This window comes from Dermacentor andersoni, chromosome 3 (genome assembly GCF_023375885.2).
Source record: "Dermacentor andersoni chromosome 3, qqDerAnde1_hic_scaffold, whole genome shotgun sequence".
Taxonomy (NCBI): domain Eukaryota; kingdom Metazoa; phylum Arthropoda; class Arachnida; order Ixodida; family Ixodidae; genus Dermacentor; species Dermacentor andersoni.
In genome coordinates, this window is record NC_092816.1 from 212938290 (window position 1) to 212962927 (window position 24638).

General features: G+C 42.9%; 1 protein-coding gene across 1 annotated transcript in view; it reads left to right on the forward strand.

Annotated features, from left to right (window-relative positions):
* Positions 1–24638, forward strand: part of LOC126524322 (endothelin-converting enzyme 2-like) — a 203761-nt gene that overhangs the window by 75289 nt on the left and 103834 nt on the right. Inside the window, exons 5-8 of the mRNA XM_072286991.1 lie at positions 13940–14020; positions 16141–16268; positions 19338–19441; positions 24009–24145. Of these exons, the coding sequence (XP_072143092.1) occupies positions 13940–14020; positions 16141–16268; positions 19338–19441; positions 24009–24145 (450 nt within the window). The remainder of the gene's footprint in view (positions 1–13939; positions 14021–16140; positions 16269–19337; positions 19442–24008; positions 24146–24638) is intronic.

A 24638-nucleotide genomic window follows, 5' to 3' on the forward strand; every position in this document is an offset into this window, starting at 1 on the left:
CTTGGACAAGCAGACATAGCGCGGGCGCCTTGCGTTCCCCAGCAGGGCCTCAGATTTTGTGCTGCCCAAACCAATAAGCGTGGCATGGAGAGCGCTGTTGACCAGGGTCTCTGCTGCACCATCTAGGCAGTGCATCACGCCCATATGTCCCTGTAATGCACCATCTGAAACCCTTGGACTTTGCAGGAAATTGATGTAGCTCAGGTGTAATTAGTGCTGTAAACACAGACACAGGCCCGATCATGAAAGCCTGTCCTAGCACCACAGGCGGCCCCACAGGCAGTGTTTATAGCCGTAGCCAAAGCCCCGACAATAATGCAAGGATGCGTCGGACAGCAATTTATTCGGTTGCAAGAAAAGATTGCACATTAGGTGTTGGAAACGCAGTGAATTGGGTTATGGTAACAGAAGCAGCAGCCAGACATAATTGCCAAAATTGAGGTCACAGAAGTGTGAAAGCCTTGTGCTCCAAAGTGAGCTTGACTCAAGTTTTCAATAAGTGCAGCACCCATTCTTCAATCTTAGTGGTTCTCGCAGATGTCTCAAGTTCTTTCTTTTTTATCACAAGGTGTCCTCACTGCTTGTCTGCTGAACCAGGTGGAAGTTGTCGTGGATCTTGCTTTCTTTATATTCCCTAAGTTTTCACGCTGAAAAAATTTCAAGGAAAGAGCGGTCAGTTGCCTTATCCACCACCAATGCCATTCTTGCATTTAGTTTGAGTTCAGGCTTTCAGCGTGACCGTGCCCTTCCAATGCAAAGCAGATTCGGCTCAGTTACAGCTCTAGTGCAAGTAGGAGGAGGCTGAGGTTAGTCAGGCTGCGTTTTCGGACAACTCCAAGCTCATTTCCCATTACTTCGAGTAGTGTTTTTTACATTGCTGCCCAGCCCCACTTTCTAATTGATGGAATCAGTGTGCACTGGGAAGAATGCCACAGCTGTCAGCGCACCCATGCATGTAATCTGCATAAGATAGCTTAACTTCTGTTCTTAAATAGCTTACACAATGCTGCAACACTGGGGATTGGATAGCTGCAACAAGCACTGGTAGTGCTGTCATCTTGTGATGCTTCTTTCTTCAGCCACATTGTGTTAGAAATGCTTTTTTTTTTCTCACTGCATCATTGTTCTTGCAAAAGGGGAAAAAAGAAAACTAAATCCAGTGTATGCAAATGATTGTTGTTGCCAACACTTTCTCACTAGCTTGGTGCCAGGGCTTTGCACCATGACCGTGCAGATATAAACCCTTGGGAATGTAAAGGTATTTTTCTACTCATCACACCCTGTGGGTGAAGCAGCACTGAACAGGATGACAAAGCGGAAAGAACACAAGTACGATTAGTCACTAACTCACACAACTTTCCAAATTATTGGAATACCACGGTACTTGTCATCGCTCAAACATAACTCTGCCAATGCACTTATGCACATGGAATAGAAAAAGATGTTTTTTGTTAAATATTCTCATGTGAATGTAGGAGTCATAAATTCTTTGTGTCGGTGGAAAGCATTGGCAAGAGGAATAAACAACCATCTAGAAAGTGTTCTGGGGCAATCTTATATACATGTATTTTCAAACCTTCTTTTCAGAGACAAAATGCTTTGTCCAAGACCTGTATTTTGCACAAGTAATTCTTCTGATAGCACTTCTTTCTTTTCTGTGCTATCCCAGAGCAGAGTGGTTTGCAGAGTGGTTGAAAGTTTCCGCGTATATATACATATATGTATATGTATACGTATATATATATATATATATATACCGCATATGTATGTATGTATGTTTGTTTTCACGGGTTTCTGTTTGTACTCCTGTAGATCATGAGTATGTATCCGCAACTGCTAAATTGCATGTATTGCAAGTTTGGTGGCAAACGGGACGTCAATAGGTTTCCTGCACGAAGTGTACAAACATTGTCTAACTGATCACAGGCAGAAGCTTACGCTGTAGCTTAAAGGAGGCGTCATATATGCGCTTTCCAACCACAGAACAAGGCCACTTCCAAGGTCGCCTTGTTTGGCGGCCCATCACGCCTCTGAGGATTTGCCTTTGAGCGAAAGTCTCTGTCAATGCACCCTCCTCACATCCGACGTCCCAGCCCTGTGCGGTGCATCAGTACCAGTTCCGTCTCATTTGGAAAGACTTCTCTGATTCATGAGACAGGCAGCCGAGACCGTGAACTGTTTGGTGTCCCTCCCTCCAGACGCAACTAGTGAATTTGCAGTAAGCGCTGAAAGTTTTTTCATTTTCTTATTTTCTTTTTTTTTTTTCCACATTAAGTGGTGTTCAATTCCATTGAAAATATATAGTGTATCTAGCCACATTTGTGGCTGCTTGCATACGGGAGACTCCGAAACCACGAAGTTAGAACCATTCAGAAATACTTTGCCGTGCCACCTGCCGCCATCATCAAAACCCGTATACCATAGATAATTCAAGCATGTTTTTAGGCATTTGAGATATACTAAATGGACTTGAACTGACTCTACCGACATGCCTCACACTGACTTTCTAGTGAAAGCCCCCCCCCCCCCTCCCCTCCGAAAAGAAAAATATGTTACAGTGCTAAAGAAGGAGAAAAAGTGATGAGAAGATTTGCAGTAGCACGCAAACAATAAGCAAAAAAAAGAATAACATAACGACAACAGTTGCAAACTTCACATACAGATTTCCACCAAGTAAAAAAAAATGTTGCAGTTCGCGTCCAGTTATTTCTTCTACATTTGCACTTATATTCGTTTTCGCGGGTTTCCGTTTCTACTCCTGTAGATCACGAGCATGTATTCGCAACTGTGAATGGTCATCGGTATGCCTGTAGGGTTTGCCTAGCCGAGTTCACGGCCGTCTGTGTATGTGCGATTCCGGAACTACGAGGCAAGAACCGTTAAAAATCGTTCTAAATTGATTACCCATCATGATCAGGAAAAGACATCTATCGGGGATAAATCAAATAAGTTTCTAAGCACGTAGGGCCCTCTGTGTTGTACTTGTTGGCGATAGGGTAGCCTAGCTGCCTACAGGATTATCTGACTGAGCTATGTCGAATGCTTGGTTGCCGCACTCAGAAGTTCGAATCCTTCTGTAAGTTTTTTTTTTTTAATTTGACAATGGTGAGCTTGAAATTCACCTTTTCCAGTGCACTACATCTGCAGGCTTGGAGTGATGCCTGACGCCCCCCCCCCCCCACATGGTTTTAATGTGGTTCGGCATGACAGAGAATTCGGGAGAGGAGGCGGTGTTGCTCTGTTTCTTCAATCGCACCTTAACTTTTCTGTACTCCTTGCCCCACTTGATATTAAGTCTTTGTGGTGTAAAGTTCAACTTGAAAATATGTATTTGATTATACATATTTACAATTATACATATACAATTTTACAATTATACGTATACATATTTACAATTATACATATACAATGGCGGACAGGCTGCCATTGGAATATGAACCTGGCAACATTTAACGCTAGAACATTATTTAGTGAGGCGAGTCTAGCAGTGCTATTGGAGGAATAAGAGGGCAGTAAATGGGATATAATAGGGCTCAGTGAAGTTAGGAGGCCAAAAGAAGCATATACAGTGCTAAATAGCGGGCACGTCCTATGCTACCGGGGCTTAGCGGAGAGGCGAGAACTAGGTGTCGGATTCCTGATTAATAAGAACATAGCTGGTAACATACAGGAATTCTCTAGCATTAACGAGAGGGTGGCAGGTCTTGTTGTGAAACTTAATAAGAGGTACAAAATGAAGGTTGTACAGGTCTATGCCCCTACATCCAGTCATGATGACCAGGAAGTCGAAAGCTTCTATGAAGACGTGGAATCGGCGACGGGTAAAGTCAAAACAAAATACAGTATACTGATGGGCGACTTCAATGCCAAGGTAGGCAAGAAGCAGTCTGGAGACAAGGCAGTGGGGGAATATGGCATCGGCACTAGGAATAGCAGGGGAGAGTTATTAGTAGAGTTTGCGGAACAGGATAATATGCGGATAATGAATACCTTCTTCCGCAAGCGAAATAGCCGAAAGTGGACGTGGAGGAGCCCGAACGGCGAGACTAGAAATGAAATAGACCTCATACTCTGCGCTAACCCTGGCATCATACAAGATGTGGACGTGCTCAGCAAGGTGCGCTGCAGTGACCATAGGATGGTAAGAACTCGAATTAGCCTAGACTTGAGGAGGGAACGGAAGAAACTGGTACATAAGAAGCCGATCAATGAGTTAGCGGTAAGAGGGAAAATAGAGGAATTCCAGATAAAGCTACAGAACAGGTATTCGGCTTTAACTCAGGAAGAGGACCTTAGTGTTGAAGCATTGAACGACAATTTTGTGGGCATCATTAAGGAGTGTGCAATAGAAGTCGGTGGTAACTCCGTTAGACAGGATACCAGTAAGCTATTGCAGGAGACGAAAGATATGATCAAGAAACGCCAATGTATGAAAGCCTCTAACCCTACAGCTAGAATAGAACTGGGAGAACTTTCAAAGTTAATCGACAAGCATAAGACAGCTGACATAAGGAAGTATAATATGGATAGAATTGAACAAACTCTCAGGAACGGAGGAAGCCTAAAAGTAGTGAAGAAGAAACTAGGAATTGGCAAGAATCAGATGTATGCGTTAAGAGACAAAGCCAGCAATATCATTACTAATATGGATGAGATAGTTCAAGTGGCTGAGGAGTTCTGTAGAGATTTATACAGTACCAGTGGCACCCACGACGTTAATGGAAGAGAGAATAGTCTAGAGGAATTTGACATTCCACAAGTAACGCCGGAAGATGTAAAGCAAGCCTTGGGAGCTATGCAAACGGGGAAGGCAGCTGGGGAGGATCTGGTAACAACAGATTTGTTGAAGGACGGTGGGCAGATTGTTCTAGAAAAACTGGCCACCCTGTGTACGCAATGCCTTATGACATCGAGCGTACTGTAATCTTGGAAGAACGCCAACATAATCCTAATCCATAAGGAGACGCCAAAGACTTGAAAAATTATAGACCAATCAGCTTACTGTCCGTTGCCTACAAAGTATTTACTAAGGTAATTGCAAATAGAATCAGGATCACCTTAGACTTCTGTCAACCAAAGGACCAGACAGGATTTCGTAAAGGCTACGCAACAATAGACCATATTCACACTGTCAATCAGGTGATAGAGAAATGTGCGTAATATAACCAACCCTTATATATAGCTTTCATTGATTACGAAAAAGCGTTTGATTCAGTCGAAGCCTCAGCAGCAACATATGCATTACAGACGAGCCGTATGTAAAAATACCGAAAGATATCTATTGCGGCTCCACAGCCACCGTAGTCATCCATAAAGAAAGCAACAAAATCGCAATAAAGAAAGGCGTCAGGCAGGGAGATACGATCTCTCCAATGCTATTCACAATGTGTTTACAGGAGGCATTCAGAGACCTGGATTGGGAAGAATTGGGGATAAGAGTTAAAGGAGAATACCTTAGTAACTTGCGATTCGCTGATGATATTGCCTTGCTTAGTAACTCAGGGGACCAACTGCAATGCATGCTCACTGACCTGGAGAAGCAAAGCCGAAGGGTGGGTCTAAAAATTAATCTGCAAAAAACTAAAGTAATGTTTAACAGTCTCGGAAGGGATCAGCAGTTTACAATAGGTAGTGAGGCACTGGAAGTGGTAAGGGAATACATCTACTTAGGACAGGTAGTGACTGCGGATCCAGGTCATGAGACTGAAATAATCAGAAGAATAAGAATGGACTGGGGTGCGTTTGGCAGGCATTCTCAGATCATGAACAGCAGGTTGCCATTATCCCTCAAGAGAAAAGTTTATAACAGCTGTGTCTTACCAGTACTCACGTACGGGGCAAAAACCTGGAGGCTTACGAAAAGGGCTCTACTTAAATTGAGGATGATGCAACGAGCTATGGAAAGAAAAATGATAGGTGTAACGTTAAGGGATAAGAAAAGAGCAGATTGGGTGAGGGAACAAACGCGAGTTAATGATATCTTAGTTGAAATCAAGAAAAAGAAATGGGCATGGGCAGGACACGTAATGAGGAGGGAAAATAACCGATGGTCATTAAGAGTTACGGAATGGATTCCAAGGGAAGGAAAGCGTAGCAGAGGGCGGCAGAAAGTTAGGTGGGCGGATGAGATTAAGAAGTTTGCAGGGACAACATGGCCACAATTAGTACATGACCGGGGTAGTTGGAGAAGTAAGGGAGAGGCCTTTGCCCTGCAGTGGGCATAACCAGGCTGATGATGATGATGATGATTTGATTATAGGGGTCGTTTATTTATTTATTTATTTATTTAAAATACCTTACAGGCCCCATGGGGGCATTGTGTAAGGGGGGTTACAGAGTAAGCAGCCTTCTAATGTGGTACACAAAAGATATACCTCAATACAGGCCTCATCAACAACACTACCAAGATTAAAACATGAAACAGGAACAACTGAAGCAATGAAAGGCCACAAAGGTACACTTAAGGAAATAACATGAGTAAAACGTAACGTAAGGCATTAATACTAGAAAATAAAATACACAAAAGATGAACATATCAGGGAGTACAATTCTTGAAGTGGTATTCAAAAAAGCAATAATATATACAAGGCATACAGGTGAACACACGAAGCAGCATAAAATAGCAATTCACAAGAGCGAGATAGCAATGCAAAAAAAAAAAAAATATCACACGATGTTCGAAGCAGATTGCAAAGTGTACGAAAAAAGATAAAGTGATTTGTAAGTGCTATTATGAAAAATGCTCGTGTAGGAGATGACGAAATTTTTCTTGATCTGACTCAGAAGCAATGTGCTCAGGCAGATTGTTCCACAAGCGAATGGCCGTAGGGAGTGCGGAAAAGTTAAAAGCATGTGTCGTACCGTACATGCGCGTAAAACTTAAGGGGTTATTTAATCGACGAGACGTGTTCGAGGCGGTCTGGATATGTAGTGTAGATTGTGTGGCATTATAAACATATTTGTGAAACAAGGATAACAGAGCGATATTACGGCGAAGAACTAAAGGCTGTATGGAATGATCGAGTTTCATTTGCGTTACGCTGGAGTGATGGCTATAATTACGTGAAATGAAACGGGCAGCTCGGTTCTGGACTGATTCAAGCATGTCGATTAAGTATGTAGGATGTGGGGACCAAATGGATGATGCATACTCGAGCTGTGGACGAACAAATGTATGTATGATCGTCCACTTGGTTCTAAAATTGGGCATTTACGCAATCTATGTGAATTTTTGCATGGTCATAATACTTCATCGAAGGTTATCTGCATGGGCGATTTTAATGCCCCTGGTGTTCATTGGTCTTCTATGAAAGTAAGCGGACATGAAGTAGCTATCGGGCGGGAGTTGGTCCACATTTCACTGTCCTGTGGCCTGCGCCAGATCGTTCAGGATTTCACTTGGCAAACTTCAGTCCTTGATCTTGTCTTTCTTACTGAATCTCTCTTTAATGCCGGTTACGAATACAACGTTATTATAGCATGTCTGACCACAATGCTGTGTTAATTTCAGTTACTGGCATCGTCCCTAAATACCGCTATATGTGCCGCACATTTCCTGACTTTAACTGCACTGATGATTTAGCAATAACAGACACCCTATGCGATTCTTTTCATGAGTTTCAACTAATAAGTACCACTAGTGATACTAATACCTTGACAAGTTTCTTCGAAAATCTTGTCAGTAAGTGTATTAATATTAACCCTTTTATTCCTTTAAAAACAAAGAAAACAAACACTGAAATTCCTTGGATGACTAAGGACCTTTTGCATTAATCACGTCGTGTGGCCAGATTACGTCGATCGAAACGCTCTGGTGACTCAACAAAACTCATGCGATTCCATAGCGCTAAAAAGGAACTCTATTCTAATATGGTTGCCGCAAACGAATTTTATTACAAGGTAACCTTGCCGAAATCAATGACAGCTAATCCCCGAAAATTGGTAGGCTATCCTACCACCTGGGTCATCCTCAGACACGTTAATAATTAACAATGTTGCAGTTTTTGATTCGCAGCCAATAGCGTCTTCTTTTAACACCTACTTCCACTCTGTATTTACGACTGATAACTCTGTGACCCCTGTTTTTTATTCCGATTCGTACCCTCCAATCGACGATATATCACTGTCTCCTGAGTGTGTACTTAACTTAATCCTAAATTTAGACACTAAGAAATCGAGTAGTCCTGACGGTGCAGCAGATATCTAACAATTATCTTTAGAAAATCTCCCTCAACCGCCACCCTTCGTGGAAACTTGCTTCAATTCTGCCATTATTTAAGTCGGGTAACTTTCAATTGTTATTTAACTATAGGCCAATCTCCTTAGCAGAACACTCATCTAAATTACTCGGACACATTATCTTTAAACATATTAAGAATTTCTTGAAACTAACAAAATTTTATGCACTTTCCACATGGTTTTAGACATGGCCTTAGCACTATAACTTAACTGACAGAATTCGTTCATGACATCAGCAACTGTTTAGACACCAGATTGATGCTATTCTTATAGACTTTGCAAAGGCCTTCGACACTGTCTGACGCCCTAAACTTATGCACAAGCTGTTCGCTGTACTAAAGAATGCACCTTTGGTCGGCTGGATATCAGACTTTCTTTCCCAGCATTCTCAATATGTATGTTTCAACTCTACTAACTCACCTTTGATGCCTGTTTCATCAGGGGTTCCCCAAGGCTCAGCACTGAGTCCGCTTTTATTCCTACTTTATATTAATGATCTCCCTGTACACACCTCAGTTAAAATATGCCTTTTTGCAGATGATTGCATTTTATATCATACCATTGCATCTCCTACTGATCATGTTGTCCTTAACAATTATTTTTCTGACTTCTGTAATGGTCCGAAGCATGGCAAATGAATATCAACTTTTCCAAAACTGTCTCCATGTCCTTTACACGACGCTAATCCCCTTCCTTTTTTGCCTATGCCTTTAACAATATTACTTTAAATAGGGTCTTAGAATTCAAATACTTAGGTATCCTACTAACACGTGATTTGTCATGGTCGAAACACATTAATGTCACCTGTAACAAGGCCCTTAAAAGACTAAGTTACTTACATCGTGCACTGCATCTTGCTCCTCAAGAAACTAAACTTCTTAAATATAAGACCCTCATTCGCCCCATCCTTGAGTATGGCTGCATTGTATGGAATCCATACAAACACTGTGACATCAAAAAACTGGAATCGTTACAAAAAAAGGCAGTGCATTTTGTTTGTAGAAGATATGACAAGGAATTTTTGCCATCTAACTCTCTTCCCCTACTTGGTCTCACTCCTCTTTGCAGAGCGTCGCAAACTTAAATGCCTAAAATTCCTTCACATGTTAATCAATTCTCCTTGCCTCTCGTCTCTAACTATTTGACTTCTTCCAAACCCTCATGTACGAGGAGTCACCATGCACTAAATATCTAAACCTTTTTTACCCGCACTGATTCCTTTAAACACAGTTTTTCCCCATCAATAATTGAAGTCTGGAATTCATTACCGGGTAACATCCGTTAACTAACACTGAAACAATTCACGCAAGCTTGTTTATAAATGTTTGTGTTTATTGTTCATCCCACTCCTGCAATAGCCTCATTGAGGCTGCAGTATGAACAAACAAATAAATAAATAAATAAATACATTGCTGAATAACAGCCATGTCCTCTGCTATAAAGGTCTGCCAGATGAGAAGTAATACGGGGTAGGATTCCTAATCCATAAGGATATAGCGGGCAACATTGACGAATTTTACAGCATTAATGAGAGGGTAGCTGTAGTCGTAATCAAACTTAATAAGAGGTATAGATTGAAGCTACTAGTACAAGCCTACACTCCTACATCCAGTCACGATGATGAGGAAGTAGATCAGTTTTATAAAGATGTTGAATTAGCAATGAGAAAAGCGCAAACTCAGTATACTGTAGTAATGGGCCACTTCAATGCAAAAGTGGGAAAAAAGCAAGCTGGTGAACAAGCAATTGACAACTATGGTGTCAACTCTAGGAACGCTAGAGGAGAGATGCTGAAAGAATCCGCAGAAAGAAATAAGCTTTGAATAATGAACACCTTTTTCAGGAAGCGTAGCAACAGAAAGTGGACCTGGAAGAGCCCTAATGGTGAAACAAGAAATGAAATTGATTTCATACTTTCTGCTGATTCCAGCATAGTGCAGAATGTAGAAGTGATAGGTAGGGTAAAGTGCAGTGATTATAGGTTAATAAGGGCTAGAATTCACCTCAATATGAAGAGAGAAAGAGTAAAATTGATCAAGAAGAAACAGGTCAACCTTGAGGCAGTAAAGGTAAAAGCAGGCAAGTTCAGGCTGGTACTTGCAAACAAATGTGCAGCCTTAGAACAGAGAGATGAAGAGGACATAGAATTAGGTAATGAAACCGTAACTAGGCTGGCTTCAGAGGCAGCAATTGAAGTGGGAGGCAAGGCACCAAGGCAACCCGTAGGCAAGCTCTCCCAAGCAACAAAGGACCTAATAAAGGATGAAAGTGTCCAACAAGAGATCAGATAGAATTTGTGGAACTGTCAAAACCGATCGACAAGGTGAAAATAAGTGATATTCGAAACTATAACATCACAAAGACTGAAAAAGCCATAGAAAATGGCCACAGCCTGAAATCAGTGAGAAACAAACTTGGCACAGGACAAACCAAAATGTATGCACTGAAAGATAAGCAGGGTACTATCATCAGCAATCTCGAAGATATAGTAAAAGCAGTGGAAGAACTCTATACTGACCTGTACAGTACCCAGAGGAGCCAAGATACCTCCATTAGACACAGTAATGAACAGGTTACAGAAACTCCTCCTATAACTAGCGATGAGGCCAGAAGGGCTTTGCAAAACATGAAACGAGGAAGAGCGGCAGGAGAAGATGGAATAACAGTCGATTCAATCAAAGATGGAGGAGACATAATGCTTGGAAAACTGGCGGCTCTTTATACTATCTATCGACTGCAAGGGTCCCATAAAACTGGAAGAACTCAAACATTACACTAATCCATAAAAAAGGAGACGTTAGAGAATTGAAAAATTATAGGCCTATTAGCTTACTCTCAGTATTATATAAGACATTTACCAAAATAATCTCCAATAGAATAAGGGAACTGGCTGGCTTCAGGATGGGATACTCTACAATGGATCACATCCATGTCATTAATCAGGTTATCAAGAAATCCACAGCGTACAACAAGCCTCTCTATATGGCTTTCGTAGAGTATGAAAAGGCATTTGATTCAGTAGAGATGCCAGCAGTCATAGAGGCATTACGTAATCAAGGAGTACAGACCACTTACGTAAATACCTTGGAAAATATCTACAGAGGTTCTACAGCTACCTTAATTCTACACAAAAAAAGCAGGATGATAACTATAAAGAAAGTGGTCAGACAGGGCGACACAATCTCTTCAATGCTATTCACTACGTGCTTGGAAGAAGTATTCAAGCTATTAAACTGGGAAGGCTTAGGAGTAAGGATCGATGGCGAATATCTCAGCAACCTTAGGTTTGCCGATGACATTGTTCTATTCAGCAACAATGCAGACGAGTTACAACAAATGATTGAGAACCTTAACAGAGAAAGTGTAAGAGTGGGTTTGAAGATTAATATGCAGAGGACAATGAATGCTGAATAGCCGGGCAAGGAAACAAGAGTTCAGGATTGCCAGTCAGCCTCTGGAGTCTGTGAAGGAGTATGTTTACCTAGGTCGGTTAATCACAGGGAACCCTGATCTTGAGAAGGAAATTCATAGAAGAATCAAAATGGTTTGGATCGCATACGGCATATATTCCGGCAGGCATACGGCTTCCAGTCAGCTCCTGACTGGAAGCTTACCATTATCATTGAAAAGGAAGGTGTACAATCAGTCTTGGAGACTGGCAAAGAAGCTTGATAACAGGTTAAGGACCGCGCAAGGAGTGATGGTACAAAGATTGCTAGGCGTAACGTTAAGAGACGGAAAGAGGGCTGTTTGGATCAGAGAGCAAACGAGTATAGACGATATTCTAATTGACATCAGGAGAAAAAAATGAAACTGGGCAGGTCATGAAATGTGCCGGTTAGATAACCTTAGACCATTATGGTTACCGAATTAGTACCAATGTATGAGAAGGGAAACGCAGTCGAGGATGGCAGAAGACTAGGTGGAACGATGAAATTATGAAATTTGCGAGTGCTAGTTGGAATCGGTTGGCACAGGACAAGAGTAATTGGAGATCGCAGGGAGAGGCCTTCCTACTGCAGTGGACATAAAACAGGCTGCTGCTGCCACCGCTGGCCTTGCGCAGAACACTTGGGAAAAGAGCCAGCTGCGCGCATCATAGTTTGCTGCGTCATTGATCGTGCTTCTCGGTCTTATTCACCTTTTCAGAGCAAAATAAGCAACGCCCTTCGCATGTGTGGGGTAGCCAAAGATTCAAGGAATGTCGAAGAATTGTAATTGTTACACGGTGGGAGGCTCAAATGCTGGCGAAAACATGCCGGCGATATGGTTCTAATCATCAGCCTTAAAGCCTTATCAATGGGAGCAACAGTAGCAATGGATTGCCGCCGTTCAGCGGGAAATTTCTTGTTCTCATCCTTTCCTTTGTCGTGTCAATATTCTTTCCACTCGATCCTATTTAGACGGGTAAGCGACCTGTCTGCAGTTCAGCATGCGGTTTAAAGGCATTTCACTAAAGTTCTGAATGCTGTTTTCCGCTTTTTTACCGCATTGCACTAGCTAGGCAGCACCACTGCATGAGCGCATTGTGTTGTATCTTAAAGCTACTGAAGCTTGCAAGAACTGAAATTGTTGGTTTTATGCGGCCCAGTAAATCCTAGCACCAGTTGTTGCGCACTTCATGGTTTGCACTTCATGCTTGGCTTCACGCATGTTGAACTGTTGCTAGTTGCTTCATACATAACTGTTGTTGATTTTTTTGAGGTACGAGGTTTTCACCCTGGCTTCTTTTTAAAGGGTCTAAATCACGCTGTGCCTTATCGAAATGATACCAAGCAAGCGCTTCTTTAAGAGCTTTATTCTTTTCACCTGAGGGCGCCTTAGATATTGTGGTTTTTGGGGAAATATGTTTAGATAATAGGTAGTTAAGGGGAGAGGGGGGGGGGGGGGTAGGGCTAATAGTTGCTGCATGCAGTATTTTTTTTCCATTTTTGCTGAAAAGTTCACGTCACGTTTGGGAAGTCATCACACCTCTATGCTGTCTGAGCAGACTTACCACGCCAAGTGATTTGTTTGTTTCACTACATAGTCCCTTTTTGCATGTGAATGTTGTACTCAACTTAATTCTTCCTTATTACGCTTACGCCACAGAGGACTAAACCGGGCCTTGCCGCCAGCGCTCATCTACTTTGACTGGCACTGCTCTGCCTTTAAATATATCACGTGGCACCTCTCTCTAGTAGCATTAAAAAAAGTACTGATATGTTGGTCAGACTTTAGCTTTGTACGTTTCCAAGCAGCTCCCTTGGGGATTTAAAATTAAAATTTAAGCTTTAATTTAAAATTTGAAACAAAATAGAAATTGCAGCTGCAAACTTCAGCCACCCTTGCTGCAAATGGTTGTCATCTGCTACTGCTCTCGAGCGTACTGTTCGAAGTGCCCGCTAGGTGGCTATCAGTGGTGCCTGTATAGGCGGTGCACTATGCGTATAGCAGTTGGCTATAGCAGTAAGCTACATATGCGTCTGTTATGGTATTGGTTGCAGCATAACTTAGCGCTTCGAATGGGTGCCTGAGAATACAATAGCATACTGATATACTTTCAGTAACCATGCAGGTGAGTCTTCTGGAGTTTTACTATTGGGCTCTTGCACAGCATGCACATGTTTGTTTGCCTTGGTTGAGGTGAAACCTGAAAGTTTGATGCAGTGGTGTCTGTTTGCAGGCGCAATGTGTGCTAACTGTGTATTGTCCTGCGCAGCGTCTGCGTCCTCGGGAGAATGTCACCGAGCCGAGCAGCCTGCGCACCACTGTGGCGCAGCTCACACGCTTGGTTCCCATTGTGAGTGCCATTGCATTGCATTGCATCGCATTGATTCTTTGTTTGATGCAGCCAGCTTTCTGTGATTGTTTAAATTACTGTTCTCTACTGTTTGCATTTACAAAACTTTTAATTCACTGGCTAGACGAGGGTTAACTTTTGCCATTTTAGAATGTTCCACCCACCTTGAGGACTACAGGGCAGTGAACTAGGAGCTTGTAGCCAAAACCCACAGTGAGTTACCTACTATATGAGGTCAATGCATCTGATCCAATTTCACAGTGACCTCACGCACTGAAATTTGTAAACACTGCAAGCCTCACAGCATCTTCATGCACCTAGAAAGGGCCACTCCACGAGTGCTTGTGTTATTTGTATTTATTTATTTATCTCATTACCATCACTTGGCATTACTGAGGGTGTAGGTGCATATACATACAAACTGTAGTAGAATCAAACACATAAAAGTTAATGGTATGAAACTAAGATGCCAAATTCAGAATATAGTTGGTAACGGCTGCCTTGGAGGGCATTGCATCTTGAATGCAGGTGATGAAAGGGCAAAGGTGATTCCACTTTGTGCATGTGTTAAGCAGAAACGAACAATAGAAGAATTATGCAGATCCCACATGGCTGTAGGAATAACTTAAAGTGAAGTTAGGCTGCAGATGGGACAACCACCAAAAGAAAGACAAGACGACACACTTGCATTTTGTATGTCGTCTTGTCCTTCTTCTTGTAGTCATTCTGTTTGCACTATACAGCCCGAAAATCCTGAACCAACAAGCCCAAATTTCCACTATTTTTTAAGTAGCTTTCATTGTCGTTTTCGATGAACATTCTGATTTCATAGCAATGATTTGCAAGTATGGGGCAGACGACCAAGTTGGGCACATTTTCACCGGGAGATGCCTTCCTCAGTGTAAACATGGGTCCTCGAATATGCAGATCTCACGCATCATGACAAAGTAATCACAGTGATGATACGACCACAATGGCATGACATGAGACAAGATGTTGGAATGACGACAGTGGGCTGATAATTATGGGATGACCACGACAGCATAACAATCACAAAACTTTTAAGGCAACGTGACCACGATGGTACGATGACAACAGCATGATGACGGATATAAGGAAGGTGGACAAAGACAAGCGCTACACTCACAACTGTTTAATGGAAGGATAGAATCGTACATACCCATCCTCTTGTCACACATGCACACACCAAGCAAAAGAGAACAGGCACATGTACATCAAAGGTGGCTGTGCAAGAAGTCAGAAATTTGGCATCTAGTAAAGAGATAGAAGGCTCACTTATATGCCTATCTCTATTCTTAATAAAGAGGGCTTAACATTTTTCAGAAAACACGTCAGTGTGCCTTAAAATTAACATAGCAAACATAGTAAATAGCCTCAAAAGAGCCAGCCTTGCAAACAGTGTGATCACACTAGTTGCTACGAATCCATGTATTTACAGGCAACCCATGTTAAGAAGTTGTTCAGCCTATGCAGTAAGATCTCTCCACTTTTTGAGGTACAAAAAGACATGCATTGTTAAGCAGTGCAACAAGTGCATAGAACGCGTGCACAGGGTGGGGGCATACAAGATCTTCCTGTCTTGCGGCCAGGTTTACTGTAATCGGACTGTGCTCTGTGAGAATGAACATCGAAGAGAGCGGGATGACAAAATGTGAAGAAAATGCTGATGGACATTTAGTGCTGCACTACCATAACTGCGAGTGCAGACTGTATTTTGATAACTCCATTATGCTATAGTATTGTGATTCACAACAGTGTTGTTGCCTGATGCTAGAGGTTGTGGAAATGTAGCATGATTAAGCAGATTGTGTTAGTGCACCTTTGACATGGCTTACTAAATAAGAGTTGACATTTCTTGAGGCTGCACAGCACAGTAACAGCTAAAGTGTGGCTCTGCACTTTCTCATGACACGTGATAGTACTACATTTTTTTTAACATAAGTGTATATGCAAATGTCATTTTGCAATAAAATCGCTACTGGTTAGTGCTCATGATTGTTTGTCCCTTTGTGTCCTCGTTGGGCTCACACTGCCTGTCCGTCCTGGAGTTCTCAGGGTGAGGCTTGGTGAAAAGGGTGTGCATATATGCTGGCGTTCAGGTCAAGTGGGAGCAGCTGCTGAGTGCCTACTTCCACGGCCACTCCATCGGCCAGGACACTCCTGTGCTGATAGTGCAGCCGCACTACTTCAGCGGCCTGAGCCAGATCATCTCGACCACTGACACCACGTAAGTGCTGCTCACAGCCACTTTGAAGGTGTCACTGGGGCATCGGAGCACGAGGCAGGGAATGCGGCTAAATTATGCAACGCTGGTTCGGAGCTGGACTTCATTTTGGAGACCAAGCAATTGTGTGTGCTCTAGTCAGAACGAGGTGGTACCAAACATGAGTGGAAGCTGTAAAACAGTACGAATTGCAATTAAAACATTGTTAAATGCTGCTTATGGCGGATAAGTTCTGCAGAAGCGTACAAGCTGGAGGATGGTTCATGAAAGGTAAAATTGTAGCCCACCTGACCGAGCATAAAGCTACAAAGAAAACCCAATATGAATGTTTCAGGAAGGAAGTGTTTTGATCATAGATAGCGCTGCATTGGCAGGGCCACGAGAAGGCATGTGGTTGCCCCACCCAGTGTGTCAGAACAAAACAAAAACGAAAAACGAAAAAAAAGGCTATTTTTGACCAGGACAAAAAACTTAACCAGAACATTATTTATTATTTTGCTTCAGAGTGAAACCGAAATATATTTTGTTGGATTTAAGATCAAAGGGAAAGTTTGCAATCTGGAACAACCAACATTAGGCAATGTCAGCATTAGGTGGGAATAAGGTGGGAATTAGTTGGGAATGAGCACGTATCTCAGGCAGACACAGTGTGAGTGATAGCTGATCAAGGGCTCCACTAATCTAAGCCTGCCGTTTGGTGCACTCATAGATTGGCATCGAAGCAAAACCCAGAGCTTGTGCGCTGAAGAGTTTATCATTTCATTTTCTACGGGTACAACGATTTATTACAGATGTCTTATCATTCATTTATGTTCGTTTAAGTTGGTTTTATCAGAACAGTGGCCTCACATTTCAGTGAGTATATTCGATGACATGCTACTTCAGAGATCATGCTCAGCACCTTGACTCAAGGCACTGAGCATGATCTCAGAGTTTATAAGTGACTTGTTTAGAAAAAAAAAAATACTATGTTCTTATCATTGCTGTGCTTCGAAAATTTTTACATGGGAACCAATACCGTATTGAACCATTATGAATCTTTTTTTTTTTTTTTTTTCATGATGGAGTAGAACTGGAACTGAACTTTTTTCATTGGAATGAAACTAAAACCAGAACAAAAAGCACTTCATTCTGACACCCTGGCCCCATCTATATGAAGCGGCCCAGAGTGTGGGGCTAATAGTTCAGTTTGACCAGTTGAGGAGGCTCACCATATTCTAATAAACATTTCTTATAACTTTTGAGGGAAAGCTTTGCAGTTAAAGAAAAATTTATCCTGGACCAGGGATCGATCCTGAGACAAGGATAAATCTTTCTTCTCTGCAAAGCTGCTTTCTGAGAAACCTTTATTCAGTTTTCATTGTAGCTTTGTGCTACAGTTGGGTGGATGACAACTTTCTCTTTGAAAAGTACTGCTTTATCTCTAGTGTGTGGAAATATTCAAACATTAAACTTTTATAAGCACCTGCTTTCAGCACACCAGATAGGATGGGGTTGCCTACGCTCAGTGATGCAGAACTGTCGTACTTCTGCAAATAAGTTATGTGGTTGTTTCTCAAATTGAAATACATGCAGCATCATATTGTTTCATCCTTGTATTCTGTATTCATTTTCTGCTGTTATAACTGCATTGTGAGTGTTGCGATTAATTCCCATTCACATATAATGCAACTTTGAGACAATAGTCTCACTGTCTCAGTGATCTCACATCCAAGTCCCATCCCAAACCCTAGGTGAAAATTTTGAAGTGTTGTGTAAGTGCATTAAAAGGCCATTTTATTTGCCACCACTTATTCGCCACCACTTGGCACCTGCAAGAATCAACTAGAACAAATTGCATTCAATTTATAATTTGAAAAATAAACTAACGTATATTTGGCTACTCATTTTTCAACCATGAAATGCGTTTGCACTCTTATGGTGAAGCAGTGCTGTAAAATATTTGTACAATTCTTACATTTGCTATCGTGCACAGTTAGTGGTTCGCCTAGATCTGTTGAGTCAGTTATTTCATTATAAACTTTAAGAACACAGACAATTAAGACAGACAACACCAGTGCTGCCATCTGTTTTGTTTGTATTTCTTGCGCTCATTTTACTTGTCGCATTTTCATGTGCTGCCCGTGCCACTGCTTGGAAGACTTAGTTGTCATTTTTCGTAATGTGAGTGGACTTCAGTTAACACTGGACTGCCTAACGAGAAAAATTGCTTTGCATGGTGGCTTTGCACCATCAGGTCATTTGGTCACGGTCTGCAACATCTGCCATTTCAACAGCAGAAAAAGAAATGCTCCAAGTGTTCAGTGAATCCACATTAACATAAGAACTTAAAGCCAGGCGAGTTGGTGTGGATTCATTATTAACTACTCTTATTATTAACTATTCTTCAAACGAATTCATTTGAAAGTCAGCGCTCTGTGTTCTCACTTCGTTCTTGTCCTTTGTCCTTCAGTTGTGCTGCAGTTAATAATGAATGAACAATGGCTGCAACTGTATTTCCCTTAGCTCTATGGTGATGAGGAAGTACAAACAATGCACCAACAATGTGAATCCAGAATATTTTGCGAGTAATATGCTCTGCCTTTGGTCATGCATAAAGCCTTTCAGTTGAAAGTACCGCGTAGTAGTTTATCTTTCTTTTATTAATGCAAAAGCATTATACGGCTCATGAGCCGGAAAACCCGGCGTTGGTATGACCACATCCAAGGAGGCTACAAACCCTCGACCTTTGATGGGAGTCGGATCCACAACCTTTGGTGTTAATTAAGACAACATTAATCAAGGCACAGTTAATTAGAGTTAATTAAGCCACTCGAATTCACAATCTTTGTTGGGAGTTGAACCCTCAACCTTTGATGGGAGTCGAACCAAGAACTAGGTGGCCCTAGAACTAGTTACTAAGGACTGAAAGAGCATAGGCATCGCGCAGTGGTCACAGTGCTTTCACATTCATCCACATAAGGACAACAAAGTGCCCCTTCAATTTTTTGTCTACTGCTTAGCAAGTAAGATACTGCAATAGATCTACACCAAGTAGCCTAAATGTTAATTCTTCTTCTTTCCTTCATGCAGTACACTGAACCACTACATGATGTGGCGCTTGGTGATGAAGTATGCGCCGCACCTGGACAAGACCGTGCGGTCTGAGTATTTCCGTTTCCAGCGGAACATTTTCGGTGAGCTTTTTGCCAGTTGTTTTTGGTGTGGGTTGTTGCTGTCGTTGCTCCCCTTGAACTTGGTCAGTGCAAGGGAGCCTTGTGCCCCACGTTTTGCCGCTTGTCAACTGCAGTGTTCTACAGAGAATCTTTGGAGAGGAGCTTTGCAACAGTTTTCATGGGGCAGTGAAGACCAGCGTGTGATAGCATCACCATATCAAATGTGAATGCTACATGCCTTGAAGAAGACAAGTCCACTTGTCGAAACGTTGGCTCCTGCTTTCACCTTGTTCTCGTTTTGCTCATCATCTTGAATTTCCATCTCCCGCCTTCCCCGTGTTTTCCCTGGAATGCTACACGATGCATGTTGGAGCCCTAAGTTTTCTTTTAAACGTAATGATCCATGATTATAAAATAAAAGATAGCTTGCATATTCATGTCATTCAAATAGACAACAACTTATATGGGTGATTTTTTTTTTAACCAGTAGTCTGTAATGTTGTTTCCCATGTCGTGTTATGCCGGCTCCTCATTGAACACCGGCCATGAGCTTGTGTGGCTTCTGTGGTAAAAGCTGACGCCTCAGCGCTGCAACACAGCCTGCGTGGGAGACAAAAGTACAGTCAATGCATGCCCCAAATCAGCTATTACTATGCGGACTGGGCTTTGCTAGTTTTAGTCTCACGGGCAGATGACCATGCCGGTGGTGTGTCACAACGAAAATATCTGCATGACTTGGTGGCCACATTAGCACGCAATTGTGCTGTCCGAATTATTGCACAATACACTTTGAGGAGTCAGAAATTTCGATCGTCTTTATACATTAAGTAGGGCTAGTGGCAGTCCTGCGGTGCTCTCTGAATAATCAAGCATGTTTGAATTATTGGTGTTAGAGTAATCGTTCGTTGACCGTAGTACACTCTACCAGTATACAATGACCGCTCGTAAATGGTGCATTGTAAAATGCATGTGCATGTTGTGTTGACGCCCGATTTGCAGCACGAGTGTCCTGGTGGTAGCTTGGAGCATGTTCATGCAGGCTGGCTTGCTTCCATGCTGTGTGTATTTCTATCTTATCCTGAATAAGAACGCACAACAAACACTTTGTCTTGTGCAAGGTGCACCATGTTCAATTCCGATCACCACAACCGGGTGATGCAGACTTCTAGGTTTATCGCTGTGATCAGTATATCAAAGACCATTCCACAGCACGAGTTATTTGTGGCATTCATGTGTAAAAAATGAACGTTTGTGCATTTGACACAGCCTTAGAGAAACGAACTGGTAAATTCCCGCTTTTCACAATCTCAGAAAACTGTTTGGAATGTGCGTCTTATATTTTGAATTGCCAATGTATCGAACTATTTTTCAACCCCCTTTGAGTTTGATGTATCCAAGATCAACTAATTCAACCAGTGGGTAGAAACACAGGACATGCGACAGGTGTGCACTCACAGATGAACTTTGTTGGTTGTCCTTCATTCATTTCATTTGGGAAGGTGCACCCGGCCCATTTCTACATTGCGGCATCCTGTGCTTTTGTGCGCTGCTGTATTATTATTAGCTGGGCAGGTCATGTAATCTGCCGGTTAGATAACCGTTGGACCATTAGGGTTACAGAATGGGTACCAAGAAAAGGGAAACACAGTCGAGGATGGCAGAAGACTAGGTGGAGCAATGAAATTAGAAAATTCGCGAGCGCTAGTTGGAATCGGTTGGCGCAGGACAGGGGTAATTGGAGATCGCAGGGAGAGACCTTCGTCCTGCAGTGGACATAAAAACAGGCGGATGGTGATGATAATGATGATGTATTATTTTTAAAGAATCTGTACTGACTATCCTGTTGTACTACAATTATTCTAAGTTCTGCAAGCCAGTCTCTGCAGCCTTTCTTCTATCTTGCACTGAGTCTTTCTGGCATTGCGGCACAACTGAAGTTGTTGAAGAATGATAATAGACATATATGGCTGCAACTACTGCTGTTGCAAATGCTTCCACTTTGCGTCTTCACTTTGCACATCTGGTTCCCACAAAAGATCCCAATAAATGCCCTTGCTTGCTTTTCCAGCATTATATGCCTCATGTGCCTTTATGTGGATCAGAGAGCAAATGGCCAATATTCTAGTATGGCCATCATTCTAGTATAGGAATTATTCATAGAGACTATGGCCAATATTCTAGTATGGCCATCATTCTAGTATAGGAATTATTCATAGAGACTATGGCCAATATTCTAGTTGGGACTAGGGAAGCACTGGCACAAGTTACAGAAATCTATCACACGTTTCCCATGGAAATGGCTCACGCTTGGCAAGCATGATAGTTGGAAAACGTAAGATGTTTATTTTATGTTACTAAAGTCATCTTGCAATGACAGGCTTGGCATCATTGACATTATCCTAATGTTATGAGGCGAAACAATATCTGCTGAAGCCGCGCAGCCTAGGTACAATGGTGTTGCTTGTGGAAAGCTCATGTGCTGCATGCTCAAGCTGCACGCGTGTGTGACATCTGTAGTGAATGCAGCGAGCCAGTGTATCACGACCTCACAGTGCATCTACCTGCTGACTGCCGAAACCATGACTGGTTTGTAGAAATGTATTCCAGCAGCCGACTGTGAGCGAGCACGTCTTTCTGGCCTAGAGCAATGCCTCCGAATCCGCAGTTTGAACACAAGCCATGTCACGCCGGAATGTAAGAGGGGAAGCCCTCAACCAGACCTAGGACACCCAGCTGTACGTCTGTTTCCGCTGTTTGCCACCAGTGTCATTTGCCTGTCTGTGCTTGAGCTTGCACTTCGATTTCAGTAGTTTTCTACTTGTATATCTCACCAAGAATAAGGGTTAACACTTTTTTTTACTTCGTTGTCCCAGCATTGCTGAACAACGTCATCGATGAAACCAATGACCTTGGGTCTCTTTGCTGGCAGTTGAGACATCCTTTCAAAGTGCCCCTTCATGAGTGGTGGCTTCAGTGTCACTCTCTGTGTCCGATTCATCACACGTATAACTTGAGGAATTCGAGCTAAAGTTGTCACTATCAAACATCAAAAGAAATGCAGCGTGCCACAACGAGTCGTCCATGGCACGTGCCATCACCACGAAAGCGGCAACTACCGCAGCACCACCGAGCGCAGTGAGCAGGAAATAGACGAAAATGGGTGCGTAAAGGAAATACGTCGCGCAGAGTTTTGGTCCACTGCACCGATTTTTATGTAGGAGCTTTGACTGCTCCACAAAGTATAATCACCGCTTGAAATCTGCTCATGATCTCCCATTGGAACATGCAACTTGTACCCTCACTCTGTCATTGGAATGCACTTGCTGCAAAAAGAGCGGGAAAAGTTGGTCCGACTCTGCACCAATAATAAATTAGTTAGGGCACTCTGGTGCTTGCCAGTACTGGGCCTTCATTTAACCCTTTCGCTGTCGGACCTTTCTGGCCGTGACGCACCCCCAGTGTCGGCTTGGTTTCAGGGAACGAGCATAACAGGGAATGAACATAGCAATTTATTTTTGATTATGATTGGTATACAAATAACGTAGTCAATGCTATATGCACATTTCACTGTTCTGCAGCTGCTGTTAGTAAACATCATCATCATCATCAGCCTGACTATAATATCCGTTCAACATCCGAATCTGACGATGCGGAACCTTCTTCCTCGCATGCGACTCGGTCCGAGTCCGAATCCGAGCTCTGCTCGTATTCTAAATCGGAATTGAGCCACCGCACCAAGGAGCAGACGAAGGTCCCTCGCGCTCAGCCATCCGAAAGTAACCGCGCGCTGGGAGGATGCGCTTTCAGTCGCCCGCACAACGGAGAGAAATGGGACGTTGCGTGATCAAGAAGACAGAGGGAGATGGAAAAAGGCTAAACAAAGTTCGAAGGGCTTTACGTTTACTGCTGCAAGTCGGAAGCGAGGGTTCGGCGAGAGAGCAAAAGCAGCAATCGAGTCACTCTTTTCGGAGAGGCAACGGCAGGGCACGTGCGCCTGAACTTGACGCGGCGTAGCAGACACACCAACAGAAGAAAAATAAAAACCTTCAAACCAGCGGAGATGGCAGAACAACCCTTGAACCCATAACAACACGCGCGCGACGCATGATCCAGCCAACGTGGAGCCACCGCGCCACTCAGCAAAGAGAAAGTGGGGAGTGGCAGTCGCACCGTACTCTTCAATACATGGGTTAACACAGGTCGGGGAGAATATATGAACTTGTAGAAAGAGTCAAGAGATGGCGTGGCCAATTCAGGAGCGCCAGCTTTGCGCTCAGGCGCAAAATTTTGAACGCACGATAGAGAACGTACCGGTACGTCAGTGACACCGTGGGGGGGAAGCGCGATGACGTACCGGTACGTCCGTGACAGCGAAAGGGTTAATGTAAAATATGACAAGTTGTAAAAAATGCTGTGCTTGTAATAAACGGCGATTCCTGTAACGCATGTGGTCTGTTAGGAGTGTGTGCAGTTAAGGAATGTCACATGAGTTTAGTAGATTTGGAGGCTCAGGACAGAGGGTTACACGTGACATGTTGCTGGGACTTGAAATGTGCCGATGATAAACACTCTGTGGTGGTGGATGCAGGTGCTCCAGACAGTGAACCAGAGGAAGAGTGGTGGGAGCAGTGCACCCGACACACGAGCCACTACCTGCGCCATGCTGTGGGCTACCTGTACGCCACCAAGACAGCTGGCAGCCGGGTGCAAGACACCATACAACAGGTGCACATTTGGGAGGTGTGGCAGAAATTGCATGAAGTAAATAAAACCGAAATGGGGGAGAAGAAGCTAGGAACAAGTCAAGCCTAGATGTCAAAAGGTCAATGAAAAGGTCTTTTTTGGGGCTTGCATTGCATCCTCATTTCTGTTCCAGGTTTTGGATGTGGGCTAATTGGTATTCCATTGTAAACATCACTTAGAGTGCGTGCATAGACAGAGGGACGGAAAGAACAACGAAGACAAGCACTGGCTTCGTTGTTCTTGCATGATTCATGGCACTAATTGTACAGGTCTGTAGCTTCATTGTCACCCTTTTTATTCAGCTGTGTTTGGGTGAATCGGGACAACATGACTTGACCGCGTGCAAACAAAGGCAGAAGAAATTGATGCCCATCAAGCTTCAACCAGATTACTTCTAGCTTCACCATCCCGCACGTATATGCGCATAATGCAGTATCCAAAAAAGACTTATAAAAAAAAAAGAAAAGCATAACGA